The sequence below is a fragment of the Rousettus aegyptiacus genome, unplaced genomic scaffold, assembly GCF_014176215.1.
Source record: "Rousettus aegyptiacus isolate mRouAeg1 unplaced genomic scaffold, mRouAeg1.p scaffold_m13_p_8, whole genome shotgun sequence".
Classification (NCBI taxonomy): Eukaryota; Metazoa; Chordata; class Mammalia; order Chiroptera; family Pteropodidae; genus Rousettus; species Rousettus aegyptiacus.
This window is the reverse complement of record NW_023416311.1, coordinates 27811933-27831923: the sequence shown is the minus strand read 5'-3', so window position 1 is coordinate 27831923 and position 19991 is coordinate 27811933. Positions and strand designations below refer to the sequence as shown.

At 53.5% G+C, this 19991-nt stretch overlaps 1 protein-coding gene across 5 annotated transcripts; it reads right to left on the bottom strand.

Moving 5' to 3' along the window:
* Positions 1 to 3389: 3389 nt before the first annotated feature.
* UPK3BL2 (uroplakin 3B like 2) lies at positions 3390 to 10840 on the bottom strand. 5 transcript variants are annotated; one of them, XM_036226244.1, is made up of 8 exons: positions 10668 to 10840; positions 8235 to 8327; positions 7433 to 7554; positions 5916 to 6068; positions 5511 to 5730; positions 4877 to 4953; positions 4502 to 4622; positions 3390 to 3621 (listed from the first exon to the last, which is right to left on the bottom strand). In XM_036226244.1, the coding sequence occupies exons 3-8, from the start codon at positions 7527 to 7529 to the stop codon at positions 3513 to 3515; spliced, it is 777 nt and encodes a 258-aa protein (XP_036082137.1). In that variant the 5' UTR covers positions 7530 to 7554; positions 8235 to 8327; positions 10668 to 10840; the 3' UTR covers positions 3390 to 3512. The 5 variants fall into 5 exon arrangements, with proteins under 5 accessions (XP_036082137.1, XP_036082136.1, XP_036082138.1 ...); XM_036226243.1 differs by lacking the exon at positions 10668 to 10840 and having other exon boundaries at positions 8235 to 8518; XM_036226245.1 differs by lacking the exons at positions 8235 to 8327; positions 10668 to 10840 and having other exon boundaries at positions 5916 to 6094; positions 7429 to 7703.
* Between the last annotated feature and the right edge of the window lie 9151 nt (positions 10841 to 19991).

Here is a 19991-nt window from a genome sequence, read left to right as displayed (position 1 = left end):
TCTTAGCAGCCCTGTCAGTTATCAGATCGACTATTCTATTTTATTATTAGTTGTTGCTGATCTCCTATTGTGTCTAATTTATAAATTAAACTTTATCACAGGTGTGTGAAAGAACAGTATATATAGGGATCCCTGTTTGCAGGCATCCACTGGGTGGGTCTCAGGACATATCTCCTGTGGATGGAGGAGGACTTTACTATAAATAGTTGGTCTTTGTCACCGGTTCCTGGCACAGAACTCCTAAAACCCTCCCTAAAACCTTCAGAATTTTGAGTGGTAGGGGTGAAAGGAGCATCTTTGTTATTCACAATGAGACCTTTTCAACCTACCTGAGTTTATGCTAATGAGGTGAGCCCCAGGATAGCTTCAGGATGCTGGTCACCAAGAGAGAGCAACCTCAGGGATTAGAGAAACTTTCAGGCCCGCCCTCACCCCAGCCCCCATGATCTCCAGGGAGGGGAGAGGTGCTGGAGATTGAGTTAAATTACCAATGCCCAATGCTTTAATCATTCATGTCTACAGAATGGAACCAAGACATGGGGTGCGGACAGCTCCCGGGCTTGTGAACACGTCAGGTGCCGGGAGGGCAGTGTACCAGAGAGGACGTGGAAGCTGTGTGTGCCCCCATATCCCGAGTCACAAACCGGTAATACTCAGTAAACTGTTTTCCTGAGTTTTGTGAGCCCTTCAAGTAAATTACTGAAACTGAGGAGGCAGTCACGGGGATGCAGGACAGGGCAAACTTCCCAGAGTGAGGGGGAGACTAAGCCCTGCACTGAGAGAAGGGGCTCCTTTGGCGGAGAGTGTGGGAAGAATTCGATACTTGCAAAAGAAAAGTTTATTAGAAAAAGAGGCAATACTCCACACACAGCATGGTCTCCTCTCAGAGGGAGGGAGGGTCGGAGAGAGAAAGAGAGAGAGGGAGAGAGAGAGAGGGGCGGCGGGGGGGAGAGAGAGAGAAAGAGAGAGAGAGCACACAAGAGCGCCTAAGAGAATGAGGACAGTGAGGACAGTAAAGAGTACCGAGAGAAAGACAGTGAGAGGGACCCTGAGTGTTTGAGGAATTCAGTTTATATATCATTCTATAGTTCCTCCGAGTTAGTTTAAAGACTTTGTTTACCCATCTCCTTTGATATGGGCATACAGTGAGGGGGGAAGGGAAAGGGAAAGATTACGTAGCATAAAAAGGTAAATAGTAGAGTGAAAGGCCTGCTGGCAGTTCCCAGCCTTTATTCCATAGGTTCCCCATGTTTTAGCCATAGGGAACGAACATTCGGTTTTGCGTAGGTCAGCCTCTTAAAGACTGTTTTTCCTGTTTCTCTTTCGCAGGGTGTGGGGAAATGGGTCTTTAGCAATCCCGGTGGCAATCTTCCTTTGTTCTGCAGGTGTCCTCCTGGCCTGGCAGGAGAGCCGATCAGCATATTGCAGTCTCTGAATATAGCTTGATTAACATCTTATTATCTTGCTTCCTCCCTGCATTAATGAGAATCCCTGATTTGTAACCAAGTTGGAAGATGTGGGCACCCTGGGCATGCTCTACTTGCAACTGGTGTCCGAAGCGGGGACAGTCTTGTGGGACTGAGGGTCTGTGCTAACTCCAGAACTGGGTTAAATTGTACGACACCCACTGGTGTCTGGCGAGTTGGAGAACTGGTCGCTGTGAGAAAACCCACACATTTGGTGTCAGAAATAGTTGAGGAAAAAAACAGATCGTAGTACCTTCTAAGTTCATTCTTGGCCCTTCTCTGTCCTGCTCTGGGCCCAGGAACCTGGGACATGGACCATACCAACCAGACCCCCCTGCCCCCTTGCTTCTGGTTAGGCGTGGTCAGTGGCGGCACCTGCGTGAGATCGGAAGGCAGGAGGAGAGAGACCAGGGTATTTACTCACTGGCTCCCTCCACTGGCTTCATCTCTCACCTACAGCCCCTGCTTCTGCCAGGCGGCCACTTACCCGTGGTTCCTGTTTACTGGCTCTTCAGTAAAGGCCACACCTGCCCCAGATCAGCCTCTCATGTTGTTTTTCCCTAATGTTGCCCACACCTTTGTAAACTCTCTCAATTGCCACGCTAGGTGGCATGCCATCTGTTTCCTGCCAGGGCTGACCCACACAGGGTGGCAGTTCGTGGAGTGCAAGGTTTAGAATCACCCAGTACAACCTTCGCTTTTCACATAAGGGGACAGACACTGAGGCCCAGAGAGTGTGAGTGACCTGTTCAGGGTCATCCAGCCCCAGATGCAGGTCTCGTGGCTGCTCTGAAAATGTGGAGAGACCAAGGCAGAAATTGGAAGCCCGTTTGCCCCTTCTGCTCCCTGCCCCTCCAAACCTGGCTCCCCCAGAGTCATGTGAGTACTTCCTTCACAGCAGGCTCAGGATGTGTCTGCATTGGCCAATAAACAAATTAGGGCTGTGTGCGCCTCCCAGAGACAGGCACCAAGAAAGCCAGCCAGCACCTTTCTTCCCTAAACCCCTACCCCAGCAGGTGACTCCCTCTACCTGACATGGGGCATCTCCAGGCCACCCCACCATCCCCCACACAAACCCCTAGCTTTCCCTCACCTGCCCACCCAGCAGTCCCCAGTTGGTCCTAGGCCTTTACACATGCGGTTGCTCCTGCTTGGGTGCCCTCCGCATGTCTACCTGGCACAGTGCTGCCCCTTCTCCAAGGCCACACCTGCCCAGCAAGCCTCCTCCGAACCTGATCTGACCCTCAATGCCTGAGCTCCCTCCATCCTTGTGCATGGTGATAGCCCTTTCCTCCTCCACAGTGGTGAGCACCTTGAGGGCAGAACCTTGCCTGGGTCATCTCAGGCCCTGCTGGGGTTGCCTCCGAGTGGAGCTGATGATAAAAATGCTGGGTGCCTGGAATAGGATCGGGCCAGAGGCAGCTCTGGGCTTAGCCCAGGCTTCTCTAGGAGCCGAGTTACATATATAGTGCCTGCACTCCAGGCCCAGAGTGAACATACAGGTGAGTGAAGCTTAGAAGCTGCACCTCTTATGCAGGAATTGGATGAAGGGAGAACTGCTCTAAGTCTTCCAGCCAGGAGGTGAAGCCATCTGGAGAGAGAGGCTACAAGGAGGATGCTCGGGATAAGGGGGCATCAACTATCAGACATACAGGGCAGGGTGAGCCCATTCTCCCCCTTGTTTTGGCCTCACTGCAGCCCAGTGGGCAGTGCAAGCACCCCCATTCTACAGATGGGGCACTGAGACCAAAAGAGAGACTTGCCCTGCCCTAGATGGCTCAGTTGGTCTAGGACCTTGGACCTCAGCCCTGGTGCTATATCCTCCTGAACCTCCCCCCACCCCGACCCAGAGAGTAGGAACAGGGGCTGAGGAGACTGACTGCCCAGGTGTATAATGGCATAGACAGACATACAGCAAGGTGCTAGGGTTGTATATTTCTGATATTTATTTCTGAGCTCTGGAAGCTGCAGGACATGCCCCCAGCCCAGGCTCTGCAGACTGGACCAGGGAGGAGGCTAGGGGCAGATGGGAGCCCCCGGCGTCCCTCAGGAGCTCCCCACAGCTGGAGAGCTGAACATGTGGTGGGGGTTATATCTTCTCACACGAACCGACTCCCCTGGTCCTGAAATGGGAATGCTCCCACAGGTGTCGTAGCTTAGGTGGGGGACGGGGAGGAGAGAAGGAGAATGATGTACACAGGGCCTGATCGAAGGACCCCCACCCCCAGAGGTGTAGGAGCTGGAGAAACTGAGGCTCCACTGGCCAGGTTAGATTAACCAAAGGGAGCCAGGCTATTTCTCTAAACCTCACAAAGCCAGTCCTTCCTCCCTGCCCTTTGTCGTCACCCAGCCCTGTCTTCCACTCACCAGACCCCAGGATGACTCTAAAACATTATCTGCTTGTCTCTCCTAATCAAAGCCCGCCACTGGCTCCCTCTGGCCTAGAGGGTACAGCCATTTCCTCAGCTGAGAATTAAGCACTCACCCCTTGCTTGGCTGCCTGAAATCCACCTGCCCCAGCACCTCCCCCTCTCCCTCCTCCCCAAATCCTACCCAGGGACCAAGTTCCCCTTTTCCTCTAGGTGGCCTTGTGGACACCAGGGCCTGGCATCCGAGCTCTGAATGAAAGTCTTGAGGCAAAGCGTAGAGCTTGGCCTAAAAGCGATTCACCTCCACCCAGGGAACTGCCAGGAGGCGAGTCTGCTGTTTATTCCACCTGCGGTTCCAGATGCTGCCACCAGGGGCCGGTAGTGCCTGCTCAGAAATTGTTGGCAGGTTGCAGGCAGATGGACAAGTGAGGGAGAGATTAAGAGGCTCTGGAACCTTAGGAATCCCTTGCCCAGTAATTGTACCCTTGTCTGGCCTTCAGGGAAAACCACTCCAGCATGGCTAGCAAGGGAGAGCTAGGCTAGGGTCCTGGGCCAGGGGCTGCTGCTGAAGAAGCTAGGGAGGAAGAAGGGGATAAAGGTGGTTCTGGTCAGGGACCTCATCCCTCCCTCCCAGGGGCCTAGGCAATATCGGCCCTGTCCACTTACCAGGTGTAGATGATCAGGGTGAGGAGGGCAGTGAGGAGGACAGTCAGCAGGACTGACAGGATGGCAATGATGACTATGGCACCTGCACCCTGGGGCCCTGGGGTAGCCTGGAGTGCCACAGCTGAGTGTCGTGAGGTAGACCCACAGGCAGCCGGGGCAGGCCATGCAGAGAGGAAAAAAGTCTGATCTGACCTGAGAAGGGGAACCTGGAACAGCCTCCAGAACCCCCACTCCCTACCCGGCTGGGGGAGGGGGCCCTACAGACAACAGGATGGAAACGATGGCTCTGATTGACAAGGACTGGCCCACCCCCAGTCCTCAGGAGCCGCCCATGCCTCCAGCCCTGGTATGTGACCTGCTCATCTGGCCTCATACCTTGCTTCAGAAGGGTCTCACTGGACCACTCTGTCTCAGCCACGGGTCCTCTGTCACTCATCACCAGGAACTTCACTCTGAACAGGGAACCCAACACAAGGAGTAGGGGTCCCTAGGTTCTGACCCCTTGGGCCCTCTTGCCTGTCAGTCTGTCCCCTTGATTCCCAGGGCTTGATGGGTCAGGGAGCAGGGACTGGGGCTCAAGGCATAGTCTTGGAGCCCACCTGAAGGGGCTCCAATCCGTGCTGTGACACTTCCCAGCTGTGTGGCCTTGGGCGTGTCACCCTTTCTGGGCTTCCACTGTCCTTACTTAGGAAATGTGTGTGGAGTGGACTAGATCCCCCAGCACTGACCATCAGTGAATCAAGCCCTGAGTGAGATGGTCAGGGAGCCGTCCTCCCTGGTCGCCCTCCCTGGATGGGGAGACACCACCCGTGGGATCCAAATGGCCCATAGGGACAGGGTCTTGAGTCAGAGGCCCTCTGCACTGGAAAGATGCGAGAATTCACTCAGACGTCCCGTTGGCGGAACTAGAGCAGGGGACCCAGTCACCTAGTTGTGAGCTGCCGCAGGCTCAGGTTTGAGCACAGGCAGCAGCACATCTCCCATCACAGGGCCCAGCAGAGCTGCTCACCTGTAGGGGCCTGGGCCTGGCAGTGGGTGGTTGCAGCCCCTTGTTGTTGGGGAGCAGCTGGTGTCATTGCCGACTCGGAGAACCTGGAGCTGGTTGCCAGGCTGGCCACCCAGGTAGAGAGCCCGGTTGGCCATCAGTGTGAGGTAGTAGCCCCTCTGGGAGAAGTCGGCAGGGACTGGGGTGTCCTCCACCCTCTGTGAGGCAGCGAAGTTCCGGGCAGCTGAGGGCGGCATTCTGGTCAGATGGTGGGGGTCATGTGGGCAGGGCTCCAGCCTGTCCCACCAGGCTAGACAGCCCCTGGCTACATCCCTGACAGGACCTCCCACTCCCACCACCCCTTCTGCTCTTCATTCCCCCCGCTCATTTCACAGAGGGAAAACCAAGGCCTGTCCGAGTGGTACCCACCATTGCTGCGGGCCACCACCAGCCAGATGGGGTCAAAGTCGGAAATGTTGAGGTGACCGAACCGGCCCCGCGGCTGCTCCAGGGTAAAGGTAGACTGGGTGCGTTTCCCGGCCAGGGTGCCACTGGAGAGCCGGGGCACATAGCTGATGCTCTCTGGGGCCAGCGGGGACAGAGAGAGACTCAGCAGGACAAGCAGGCCCACAGCCCAGAATGAGGGGCCAGAGCGCATGTCTGCCCTGGGAGCCCAGTCTGAGGGAGGAGTTGGGGCTTTTCCTGGGGCTTTTCCTGGCTTTTCAGGAGGGCTCCCTGGCAACTCTGTACCCATGGGGCATGGCTAAGTAGTCTGAGTCCAGCCTTGGCCCCTGCCTCGGGAGCTTACTAGGGGCGGACACTGTGGGAAATCTGGGGAGGCCCATATGTCCCTGCCTTACCCGAGTCACTGGGGTTTCTATATGGTGGGCAGGGCCCCAGGAAAGGGGGCAGACAGAGGCACAGGAGGTCCCCTCCCCCTGCTACAGGCACAGTTGTTCTGGGGAAGGGGTCTTAGGCCTTTTGGGGTGATACTCAGATATGGGGGAGCCTGAGTCCAGCTGGTACCCAATGGCCTTGAGCTCTGACTCCTCAGGCCTCAATTAATCTACCTCTCAAGTCCCTCCAGCTCCACCCACGTGGTCCAGATTGGTTTGCTTGTTGAGAGGAACGAAAGACTCGAGTGGGGTGGAGAGGTGACACAGGAAGGTCCCCACCAAGACCCCAGGCCCCGGGGATGTGAGCCATCAAGAGTGGGGCCATGTCCTAGCTCAAAGCCTAGGACACCCTCTCTTCCCCACCCAGTGCTTAGCCACCTCCCACCACATCCCAAGGCACCTTCCCCTCCTGGAACTTGTCCCCCTCTCAGCCCCTCACAGCCTCATCTGGGAAAGGGCAGGGGCAGCTGGGGAGGATAAGAAGCCTGGGCCCTATGCCCATATCCTGCCCAGCTGCTGGAGCACTCAGAACCCCTAACTCCTCCCTGGGCCCCTTGGGACTAGTACTCCTCCTCTCTCCAGCCCCAAATACCAGAGAGACACAGAAAAAAGAACTTTTATGCATGTTTCCAGAATCTTCTCTCCCTTTTGGTTCATTCGGTTCAGTTCAATTCAGTTCAATTTAATTCCACTTAACTGCTAAGTTTCGGTGCTAGAACTCGTCTTTCTCTGAGCTCCTAGTTTTACCTCTGAGGGCCAGGGCATGCTGCATATAGCAGGTACTTAATGTTTGCTTAAGGGGGGAGGGGAACAGAGGGAGAGGAAGGGAGAGAGAGAATGAAAGAGAAAAGCAGTAGAGCTCAGAGATAGGGCGATTGCATCGTTTACATCTTGGGGCGGGGGGTGGGGGACAGGTATCTGTCTTGTGACCGCTTTGGTGGGCTGTCTCTCCTGACCCACCTAGGTCCTAGTCCCAGATTTGGGGTTTAGGAGGCAGCTGGGGGCAGGTCTGTTCTCCTGAAGCCCACCCTCACCCCCACCCTCACTTACCCAGGCCTGTCCCTGGCTGGAGGCAGGTCAGCAGTAGCAGTGGTGGCATCAACAGCCCAGACTGTCCCCCACTGAGTCCCATGGCCAGGCCAAACATCCAACAGTCTGTTTAAAGGTCCTTCCTGCAGTATCCAGAGCCTCTGAACTCAGCTGTCTGTGCTGGGCTGGGGGAGGCAGCTCTGGCACCTCCTGCTGCCCCTCCCAGGTGCCCCCTCCTCCCGAACCACTGGTTGGACAGGTTTAGGGGCAGAATCTGCCAGCCCCGTGGATTTGGCATTCCCAGGGAGGGGTCTGGAGAGAACAATCAATTGCTGCCTCCAAGAAAAGCCCAGACGCCCCCGCCCCCCCCCCCCCGCCCCTCCAGAAAGGCCTGCCTAGGGAGGGGCTGGAAGGGAGGAGGCAGCCCCAGGTCCAGGCACCGGGTTGACAGTCCTGCCACGCCCTGTGGAACCTCCTCATCCAAACAGTCCCCAACCAGGCAACTAGCGCTCCCCACAGCCCCCCTCCTCAGAGGGAGTTACCCTCATCTTCTAGAGGAAGCATAGAAAGGGGCAGGAGGCTTGTCCAAGATCACCCAGCTAGCCAGGGCACATTACAGGATCACACCCAGAGGCAAGCCTGGGGGCACTCCCTGCTGTTCCCCTGCAGCCCCGCCCCTGGAAGGGGCTCCTCTCCTCATCCAGGTGACCTACCTGCCCTCTCTCTGTGGCAACTGCCAGGGCAGGGCGATCCCTCTTCAAATAGGAGATTCCCGGATGGGGCCCAGGGCAGGTGGGCAGAGCATTAACTGACGCTGTCTCACCTGGATTGGAGCCACAGCCCCTCGCGGGCTTCCTGTCCCAAGTACCAGCCTGGCCAGAGATGCCCTTTCCAAACTCAATCTCTTTTGAAGAATCTTTAAAAAAATTTTTTTTAAAAACATTACAAATATTCTGTACTCGTTATAATGCATTTATACTCTTTGATTGCTAGCCCACATACACTATTTTTCTTTCCAAAAATACTTAAACTGTGCCAATTGTTTATTATAGTGAACTTCAAAAAAGAAAAGTATTCCTGCCAACACTACGTACGTAATTTAGTAGGTTTTTCGTGACTAGCTCCTTACTCCTGCATGCTAGCAGAAGGTGTCGGACTTTTCAATATTTAAAGTTACTATGTTTCATCAGTGATTGACTCATTGACTCAGACCCAAGGATTCCGGCAGGGGGGGTGGGGGACGGAGGGGGAGAGCAAGACCAGAGCAAAGGCTGGCTCAGGGAGGGCAAATGAGGGGCGGAGAGTCCTGGTGCGCACTGGGTTAGCCTCAGCCCAAAAGCTGCTGATACCGTCTCTTATGTGGGCGTACTGCTTCGTCCCTCTGCCCCTCTGCACTTTTGGTTAGGCTGGTCTCTTCCGAAGGGCCCTCACTACCTTGCAATACTCAGGGAACTTTTGTTCTTCAGTTCTACCTCCCCCAGGGTCAGCACTGTTAGAAATGTGCCCTGAGCGGCCTTGGCACCTCCCCTCCACACTCCCCTAGCATCTGGCGTGCGCCTCCATCTTCTAATCATTGCAACATAGAGTGTGTTATATCACACTCCTGCTGAAAGCTCTCTGCAGGAACTGGCTCTCTTTTCTAGGGGGAGAGAGGGCTCCCAGGGTCTTGCACGGGCCCCTCCATAAAGCAGCTATTTCAGCCCACTGGTGGCGACGCTGCTGCGTTTCAGACTCAAGGAGGTCACCCTGGGATCAGTATTTAGCTATTGGATGCAGAGATTGGACAACAGAATTTTAAACAAATATGTGGGCCTTGGTGAGAGAGCATGTCCCCCTCTCTTCTGAGTCCAGGCTGAGCCACACTTTGCGTGGCCCAGACTCAGAAGAGAGGGAGACATGAGTGGATCTGACTGGGGCCAAGCGGGCAAGTCCCCATCAGACCTGGCGGTGGAAAGCCTTTCTTCATCTCCCCAGCTTCTTACTACAAAAATGGCCGCACCTATAGAAAAAGTTAAAAGTATACGGTACAACGAATGCTCATATATATAGCCTCCACTCGGATCCAACAATCATCAACATTTTTCTATATTTGCTCTGGATCCCCTTCTTCTCAGATGTATGGATTTACTATATATATATATATATATATATATATACACATATATATATATATATAGTGTTACTCCCTATATATCTGTCTATACTAATATGTATAGATAACATATATGCTTATGATACATTTATGTATATAAAATACATATGTATAGGTTTTTATATCATACATTTTATATAATATATATTAATACATATATACATTTACATTTCTCTCTCTTTTAAAAGGCAATTGAAAGCAGCCATCAAAATGTGGGAAGGGCAGGCTTTTTTTGAAAGTATGTTCTTGTTGATTGACTCATCGTGTCCCCAGGTCCCCAGGTCCCCAGAGGCAGGCAGGGCAGGCATTCTTATCAATCTCACTATATAAATGAAAAAACTGGGGACCCAACAGAGAGAGGGGCTTCCTGCAGCCCCGTGGTGGGCGGTGGCAGAGTTGGACATCAGTCTCAGGTTTTCAGAGACGCAGGCAGGACTCTCTCTCTCTTTTTTATGTGTTTAATTTGGGGCCTGCGGGAACAAGTGGTTCACCTTCCTTCTCAGACTTTGGCACACTTCATTACTACTCTGCACAGACTCCGCTTTTATTTTAATACTTTTTCTCTTCATGCCCATCTCTCGCCCACTCCCTCAGTTTGGCGCGTGCCCCTGTATCAGTTCCCTGCGGCAGCTGTGACATATATTGTGGTCTTTGTGGTATCCAGTGCAGAGCTTCTAAAGGTCATCTTTTGTTCCCAGAGTAATGAAGGTGAAAGGGGTGTGTTTTGTTTTTCATAACAAGCCCCTTTCAACCACACCTGAGTTTATGTCAATGAGATGATTTTTGGAAAGCCCCTGGAGAACCATGGGATGGAGACTTGTTACCAAGGGAACCAGCCACGGAATGAGAGAGTTGGGACTTTCAGCCCCGTCACCCCTACCTCCAGGGAGGAGAGAGGGGCTGGAGGTTGAACTAATCACCAATGGCCAATGATTTAATGAAGCCTCCATAAAAACTCCAAATATTATTGTAAAAAAATCTAAAACACTGAAAAATCAGTCCTTTCCTTATCAGTTTGAAATATCATTTTTATCACACACCACAGACATGGTCGGTCCTCAATGTCCCCTCTTAGCTTGATTCTGGACAAGTTCGCACGCGTACCGGGGGTGTCCGCACCCACGGCCTGCTCGAGGCACCAGCCGGCTCAGTTGATCTCCTCAGGTATTGGTGCGAGGGCTCAGTCCCTCCTGGTCCTGCCTTCACCCTGGGGCTGCTGCAGGTGACAACAGCGGAGCCAGGCGGCAGACAAGCAAACACATGGCCAGGCTGGGGGGTTCTCCGTCCTACAGTCCTGACAGGGGCCTGCCAGGGAGCTGGGCAGCTCCTGCTAGAGGATAACTGGACACCCCAGAGTAACCCACTCCCAGCAGCGCCGTCGTGTGGCAGAAATGACAGCAGCAAAAGGGGCGCCATGGTGGGGGGTAGAACCAGGACAGTCTCAAGACGGGAGACCCTACCTCCACCCACTGCCATTTTCCTAACCGGGGTCAGAGCTGGGGCCTTACCTGGAGAGAAGCCATATAAAGCGACTGTTACCGGACCCACAGCCTGAGGGTGTGGACACCAGGAACCAGAGCTGCTATGATTTAGAAAACAAACTCAAGGGTCGTGGAGACAGACATTCATGCCTGGGTGGGTGTGTGTGTGTGGGTGTGTGTGTGTGTGTTCAGATCAGCTTCCAGACACTGATTCACACCTTGGATCCATCTTTCTCTTCAGACATCAGTACCTGACCTTTTTGGTCACTGTAACTTTATACTATGTTTCACTCGACCATGGGATAAATGACCCCTCACAATCATGACTCACCAATCAGCCAGATCATTATTTGGTGAATGCCGTTTTTCTCCATTAAGCAGTAACTCGCTGAGGGCAGGGATAAATCTGTTTAGCTCTCTCTCTCGATTGTATCCCCGGGGCTGAGCCCAAGGTCTGGCATAAGAGTTGTGCTCAGTAATCATTTTGCCTGCTAATATGGCCCCTTCCTGTTCTGCGTATCTGGCCAGGTAGCCCATGGGTGCCTTCTTGTTCTACAGCACCAGGCTGATGACCAGAATGTCCTGGCAGAAGCCAGCTTCCCTGTCATGTCCCCTCTTCCTGGTCCATATGTCACCAGCACCAGAGTCCCAGTGTGAAGGGAGTGGGCCCAGGATTCCCCGAGGGGCTAGGGTGGGGCATGCCAAGCCCTGGGGAATTGTCTATTCTCGAGGACCTACCTTGCTGTTTTACCTTTGGGGTGACTCATGGGATGGGGTGGGGCTCCCACTTACCTCCTCACACAGGACAGCCAGCTAAAGGCTCTCACAGGTCTACACAGCCCTGTATCACCAAACAAGGCCCTGGCTCCTTGGTAACCATCACACCCTGTCCTGAGGAGGCACACAGGGAGACACAACAAGGCTCTTCCCACCCTCTCCCAGCAGGTAGAAACCCCAAACCTGCAGCCTAGGAATTCATCTGGGCAGCGACCGGAAGTGCAGGTGACCTGGTCCCTTCCCCCTCCACCAGCTTGGCTTCGAGGCCACTCCCAGACCCCAACAGAGATGTCTCTTTGCTAATATCAAAGGAGAAAGACATCACGGTTCATATACCCTACCCTGGGCCTGGATCTTTCTATTGCACAGTAATCTGGCCCCTTCCCGGTCTATTTGAACACCCCTCACCTCCTCCATGGTCTAGTTGAAGCATCATACATGTGAAATTACAAACCAGATATTCTGTTAGTTAGTGAATGCTACCTCACAATTTTGGGGCCAAAATTCAAAGTACCTTGGCTTATCACTGACCCACGGAGCCTGGGGCTGAGTCCTTCCTGCTCTTGGCCTGTGTCTCCCCACCTGTACACTGGGATAGGGGGTGGGGGTCAGAACACGGAGGCTTTTAGTTGTTACATTCAGTGCAACTGACACACTGTTTAGGGAGGGTCTGCTGTGTGCCAAGACCACTGTGGGCATGGGCTGTAGGGCAGAAGCTCTAGAGGAGAGGTGGGGACTGGGAAAAGGGCTGGCGCTTTATCCATTTATCCTTTCAGCAGGTCGTCATGGAGCCCCTGCTCTGTGCCAGGCTCTGGGCTACCTAGGGAACAAAAACCAAGTCTGATCTCCTGGTTGGGAGGGATGGACAGTTTGATAAACAAATACAGGTGTAATGGAATGTCTGGTGGTGATAGGCTTTAAGGAAAAGAAGCGAAGAGGTTAGAGTTATGGAAGAGAGGGATTATTTTAGGTGGGGAGATTGTGTAACCCTGAGAAAATGACATGTAAACAGAACCTGAATGAACCAGAAGAGGAAGAACCATGGGGCCTCTCAAAAGAATTCTTTACTGGCAGAAGAAGCAGCAGGAGCAAAGGCCCCAGGGTCAGTTGTCTGTTGCTGTGTAACGAATGCCCCCAAAGCTTTGACGATTAAGACGACAGCCATTTTATCATCTCTAACAATTCTGTAGGCGAGCTGGGCTCAGCTGGGTGGTTCTTCTGGTTTGTATGGATTGGCTGGAGTCGCTCATGTGGTTACATCAGCTGGGAGCTTAGCTTCATTCACATGTCTCGGGGGCTGAAACAGCTGAGGACTAGCTGGACCTCTCTTCTCATCCTCTCCCTTCCCCTCCCTCTTCCCTCCTCCCCACCTCTCTCTCCCTTCCTCTTTCTCTCCATGAGATCGCTCATTATTCAGTGTCCAGCCTAAGCTTCTTTACATGGCAGCAAGGACCCCAAGAGGGCAAAAATGGAAGTTAGCAGGCCTCTCAAGAGCTGGGCCTGAAAGTCATACAGCATCACTGCTGCCCCATTCTACGGCCAGAGCAAGCCAGAGGCCAGCTCCGTTTCAAGGGGAGAGGAGGGGACGCCACTTGTCAGGAAGTGCAGCATCCACACAGGGATGGGGGAAATGCCAGTGCTGTCCTTAGGACAATTCACCATAGGCCCAAGGGGAGAGCATCTCAGGGGTGATAGGTTTGCTGGGGTCATTGTAGCTGGGAGACAATTAGGGAGCAAGAAGAGGGGTAGGGAGATATGGTTAGTGTGGTCAAGGGGCAGCGCAGGTGACATGGGGCCATGCAAGTCACTGTTAGGACTTTGGCTTTGACGCCGAGATGAGAACCATTGTGGGGTCAGAGCAGAAGGATATGGCCAGGATTCCTCAGGTTGCTGTGGGGAGCACAGATCGGGGCTGGGGGTGTATGAGTCTCCTGGAGCGACTGTAACAAATGACCATAAACAGACTGATTGAGAACAACAGAAATTTATTCTCTCACAGTCCTGGAGGCCAGGAATCCTAAATCAGGGTGTCCCTGGGCTGCTGCCTCTGAGGCCTGTTGGGAAGAAGTCTCCCTTTCCTCATCTCGTTTCTGGCGGTGTCAGCCATCCTGGGGGCTCCTTGGCACCGCCCCAGTCTCTGCTTCTGTCTTCACATGCTGTTCTCCTTTCTGTGTGTCCATCTCTGTGGCCACATTTCCCTCTTTTTATAGGGACACCAGCCACATTGGGTTTAGGGCCAACCCTAATCTGGCATGATATCATCTCAACTGCAAAGACCCTAGTTCCAAACAAGGCCATATGTACAGGTTTTGGATAGGCAGAAATTTGGGGGGGACACTAATCAACCCAACACAGGGGGAAAGGACTTTAAGGTGCCCACTGAGGAGACTACTATAGTCATCCAGGGGAGAGAACGGCTTGGTGGCCACGAGGATCCTCTCTAAATTCATCTTCCACCCAGAATGCACAGGAGGCCTTCCTGAGAATGGCTTCAGGCCTGTTTTTCTGAAAAGCTCGGAAGCCCGCTGCACTGGAGCCAGGTGCACAGGGCCACCCAGTGCCTACAGTTGCCTTGTCAGGGGACAGAGAGTGGAACGCAATCCTGCCAGTCATCCCCGGCACTCCCACAACTCGTCCTGGGAGCAGCTGGAGGTATTCATGGGAGACACTGGTCCCAAAGGCCCAGGTCAGGCCACCTCTATGCTCTGCTCGGGGTTCACCTCTCTCTGCCACTCACTCTACCCTGGCCACTGAAGGCCTTCCTAAAACCACGTCTGCCCCGCCTCACTTGGATGTCCTCTGAGTTGCTCAGCTTCTCTGGAGGAATTCACAGCCTTCTATGCCTTCCCCCGGCCACATACACCCCCTCTGGACCCCTTAGCTCCAGCCAGCTGAGCCCCTCAGCAAACCACCTATGCTCAGACGCCAGCTCCTCCAGAAAGTTCCCTTGGTGCTCCACCTCCCACCCCCAGCTGTACCCCTAGGCTGGGCCAGAAGCCTCCCCTAGGCTCCCACTGCTGCCTTATTGCCCATCACTGGCCTCCTCCCCTTGTACTGTGCCTGGTTTTGTCAGCATCCCCAGCTCTGCCTAGCAGAGGACTCCACAAAGAGGAGACACCCACAGCCCTCTGATGACCTGAACCCACTCACAGCCCCCACCTCTCCTAACCATTCTCCCACCCAACCCCCAGCCTCCATCCCAAGCCCACCCAGCCTGGGAAACCTTCCACTGCCCTGGTCCCATGAAGTCAGGGCTGACACAAACAGGCTCCAGGAGCAGGGGCTGAGAAGGCAGAGCTGAGCCCAGAGTTGTTCATGAAATACTCCTGGGGCTTTGGGCCCCCTGCACTGAGGAGCAGAGGGAGAGGCCAGGATGATTAATGGGACATTCCTCTCTGTCCCTCCGGGGGAGAAGTCGGAGAGAAGAATGGTTGTCAATGGCAACACATTCTTTCAAGTGGATAACTCTAGCCTGTGTCACCCACAGGGAGTGGGGTTTCAGGGAGCCGGGAATGGAATATCTGAGCAGAAGCTTTGAGATCATCCCTTATTTTATAGAGGGGAAACTGAGGCCAGGGGTGGGTGGGCAAGGCTGCCTGGCGAGACTTACAGCAAATGAGGCATAAAGAGGGGGTGGGGCCCTGGGTTCCTCTCTTGCTCCTGGAGCTCTGTCTCCAGGAGTCAGGGACATCCATGCTGAGATCAGCGTAGCGGCTGGAAGGCATGGGCCAGGACATGGCTTCTGGCTTTTCTAGCTACAGGGGAAGAGAAGGCAGCCCAGAAAGCTGGGTCAAGGGGCCAGCGTGAGCAGGGTGAGGGCCAGGGCCAGAGAGCAGGCAGGCTCTAGCCTGCACTCATCCAAATCCATTCTGAAAGTTTCATCCTGCTCAGCAAGTCACCCCAGGCTCTTTCTTACCTCTGAGCCTCTACGCATGCTGTTTCTGCTGCCTGTGAAGCCCTTGCTCTCCGCTTGCCTGTCGGTCCTCAGTTAAACACTGTCTTGTCGCTGACCCTGTGCCCTGTGCACTCCACTGCTGTTAACAATGATGGCTATGATGCTGTATTGGTGGGTGGGTCGGTTTGATTGGGTGGTCATCACAAAATGCCACAGACCGATGGCTTAAACAACAGAAGTTTATTTCTCTTAGTTCTGGAGTCTGGAAGTTCAAGATCAAGGTGTTGGCGCACGGTTGGTTTCTCTTGAGGTTTCTGTCCTTGGCGCGCAGGCAGCCACCCTCTTGCTGCCTCCCCGCGCGGCCTTTCCTGTGTGTGTGCATCCCTGGTGTCTCTGTCCTGATCTCTTTTTATGAGTCAGTTATTGGATTAGGGTCTAATCCACCCTAAAGGTCTGAATGGACTCGATTACCTTTTTAAAGGCTCTGTCTCTAAATGCAGTCACATCCTGAGGCACTAGGGGTTAGGGCTTCAACATATGAATTTTGAAGAACACTATTTGGTCTATAATAATGAGTGAACAGGACACCCTCTGAGGACAAGGACTGGATGTGAACCTCTGTATAACCTGTGGGGTCTCTGGGCTGGGTCTCTAGGCTGTTGTCCTGCCCTGTAGTGGGTGCCTGGAAACTGTCCCCTCCCACCCACCCCACTCCACTCTTCCCTCTCTCCTACCTCTGGGGAGGGGGGAAGGCAGGCTGCAGAATAGCAGTGAAGTGTGGCTGTGTCCCTCTGCTCCTGTTTCATGCTGACCCCTCCCAAGAAGGTGCAGTCTGCCCCTCTGTCACAGGCCCCACAAGCCCCACAAGCCCGGTAGGCATAGGAGATGGCTCCAGGAGCCCAAGGGGGCAGTGGGCTGGGCTGTCAGAGGCCCGCTGCTCAGGGCTACAGCTGGGTACCTCTCTCCGTGCCCCAGCTTCTGTGGGACAGTGGAGCTGAGCTCTGCAGAGGATTCTTATGTTCCCTTCCTGGGGAGGGGATGTGGGGCTCTGAGGTGGCAGCACCAAACCGTCGGAGTGACAGCTCTAACAAAAAGTATCACAAAGGAAAATATAAAAACTCATTGAGTATCTATGTGTCAGACCTTCCAACTCCCTGCTCTAGCAGCCACTCATAGCAGCCCCGGGTGCCGATAATTACTGTCCCCACTGAACAGACGTGAACACTGAGGACTGCAGGTGGGGGTGTGTGACATGCCCGAGGCTGATCCCTAGAGAAGCCCTCCATCTCCCTCACACTGGCCCTGGAGCCTTCTGAGAAGGCCGATTGTCACAAATTCCAAGACTCTGAAGAACTCCCAGAATTTGATGAAATTCTTTCATTATAGTGGAATGTGCTCACATGAGCATAAAGGCGGCATAAAGCTCCCCATGCTCCCGGGGGTAGGAGACGACTGCCATTCTTTCCCACTGCCCAGGTCCTGCCACTCCCTCATGTCTGGAATATTGTTTTCCTGTCCCCAGAGCCAGTGTGAGCCATAGGATAGCTTTGAGAGAATCACAAAAAGGCCCCCCTTCGCCAGGTTGACTCGGCCCCTCACCCATACCAAGCACCCTAGTGCATGGCCCACCTCCCACTGCAGCAAAGCAGTCAGGGTACCCACTAGTCATGCATCCACATCAGACAAGGAAGTGGGTGCCATGGCTAGCTCATTCTGCTTCCAGAGGTACCTGAGTCAGAAGCCCCCATGGTGGGACCAGGGAATGCAGCTTTGTCTTGTGGCAGGATTGCTGGTGTGGTCTCCAGACCCGACTCTCAGAGCCTCCAGATGCTCCCCGATCTCCTCCAGAATGTTTTTTTCCCACTTAACTCTCCAAGGTTGGTTCTTGCTGTTTGCAGCTGAGAACACGCTGGGGTAAGGGGAAGTATCCTGGGCCCCCTAAGAAGACTGCACCCCTTCAATGGTTGTCCCCACTATTTGGCCTGGGCACACCTACCAACCGCATCATTGTGACAATGGGATAACACACATTGCTTCTGTAAAGTGACATCCTTCAGATACTTGGTGGCTCTTTGGATATGCATACCCCCGATGGCATGGGCAGTTTCATGAATGTTCTTAAAAGTGAACATGAAGATCTGAAACTCTTGATTTGTATGATTTTGTGGGTTTTTCTGGGTCAAGTGAATAGCGAATCTCTTATGGGAAGAGCAAAAGCTCACCATTTTAAATATCTAATTACAAAATAAAAAATGTGCTGAGAAGAAAAAAAACATGGATCCAAGAGAGCTGAGGAGTCAGGAAGGGCTTCTCGGAAGTGACATTGTTGCTGAGGAATGATCTAGAGGAAGGGGAGCAAAGTGGAGAAGCGCAGACATCGTGAGGAAAGCAAATGCAAAGGCCCTGGGGCCTACGTGGCTGGAATACAGGGGATAAGGGATGGGTTGTGGGGCCTCATGACTGAAATGACGAGTTCAGATTCTGTTCTTGCAACAGGAAGTCTCTAGAAAGTTGTGGCGAATGATGTGACCCCACCAGGTTTATAATCTGGTCCTTCTGGGAGGAGGATAAGGGTAGACAGCAGGGACACTGGTGTGAGGAGGCCAGCAAGGGGGCAGCTGCTGACCTCCCAGCAAGTAGCTGACCCAGTTTTTGCAGAGATGATGGAAAGAAATAGACAGTTCAGAGGTCCCAAGGAATAAAGTAAACTCAGGATATCAGAGAGGAGAGCTGGTGCCCGGCTGCCTGTTTTCCATCTGCTGTCATTCTGATTCCTTTAATTTCAGGTCTGATGAGTCATCTTCGAGTCATCGCTCCACAATCACTGCTGTTTTTTCTTCTTTAACAGTAAACTTGTTTTTAACCACTGTACCATTATGTTACAGGCCAATGAATTTGGAGGCAATTCCCCAAATACAGTCCAGGGGAAATTTTTAAATGCCATCTAATAAAAGATTCTTTGCAACATGGCTGTCAATATGCGCTCTGCTCAGGGCTGTCGTGAGCTGGCCTGAGCAGGGCTGGCATTTGACCGATGACCCTCTCAAGTGTGACTCTGGGGCAGGACACCTGGCACAGCTGCCCCAGGCTCAGTGTGCTAGTACCTGCGCTGGGCGATGACCAGCCCTGCCGCTCCTCTCTGTGTATATCCTGTGATACTCTGGCATGCTTGCCACCACAGCCCTGGGGTAGAACACCTACAGTTGTTCGGGCTCAGCAGAGTAGGCTTCCATCTTTGCAAAATATTAACAATTGGTTGACAATCTAGTGGACTCACCCAGCTGCTAAGATGATGTCCCCAGCACCTCCTTTCCCGGGGATCTGCTCTGAAGCAAGTTGGGGTGATATAACCACTCTCAGAACATAAAGGGCCTCATTTTGCATTTATATCCATCCCCACATCGGAAACCCAGGTATAGCCTCTTCTGCCTCATCTCCCACATCTAAGTCCCCAATTCCTCCGGCCACCTGAACATTTCTGGAATCCACCTCTCCCTCTCCAACCTCCTCCGTCTGCCCTGGTTCAGGGCCCAGTCCATCTGCCTGGAAGACCAGGTCAGCCTCCCTCTCACTGGCCTCCCAGTCCCCAGTCCCTGCTGCCACTCCCTACCCCTGCCTCCCACACCATCCATGCTCCCACAAGGCAAGATGGTCTCCCAAAGTCACGTGCTCCCTTCCTCCCTCCTTTCCCCTCTGCTTGAGTAACTTTCATTTGCCTCTCAAGATTCAGCTAGGAAATCATCCCTAGGAAGTCCCTTGACCCTCAGGTGGGGTCAGCTGCCTCCCCTGAGCTCTTCAGCCCCTTCATAGTCTTCATTCACTATGTTGCAATGTCTGTTTAGAGCCTGTCTCCATGGTCAAGCCCCGAGCAGTACGATGGAGAACAGCTCCTCACAGGGCTGGAGGGGGTGGGAAGTTTGCTGTTCAGAAATGAGGGGCAGCTGCGGGCATGCTTAGGATGTCTCTGGGGCTATGCCTGGGATCAGCACAGATTTAGGCGCTAAGAATAAGCCACAAGAGGACCTGGGATATGCAAGAGTCTGAAGCAATTACCACTCCTGGCTAATCCATCTGCCCTGGAAGGGTTTATTCACATTTTCATTCAGAAAACACCAACAGACCTCTCTTCCTCCCTGCCATACCCTCCTGGGCAGGCCCTAAGCTGGGGGTCCTAGGCCTCGAGTGCCTCTACAACTAGTGCTGAAGCCAGGCCTGAACAGGACAATATAAGGCAGGCTCTGCTGGTGAGGGTGGGTGGGTGGGTGGGGCTTTTAA

Coding starts and splice junctions, on each gene's coding strand:
- UPK3BL2 (XM_036226241.1), bottom strand. CDS start 6,240: ATGGGTACAGAGTTGCCAGGGAGCCCTCCTGAAAAGCCAGGAAAAGCC. Junction 4,623..4,876: donor TGAGACCCTTCTGAAGCAAG/GTATGAGGCCAG, acceptor CACGACACTCAG/CTGTGGCACTCCAGGCTACC. Junction 3,622..4,501: donor ACCCTGATCATCTACACCTG/GTAAGTGGACAG, acceptor CCCCCACCTAAG/CTACGACACCTGTGGGAGCA.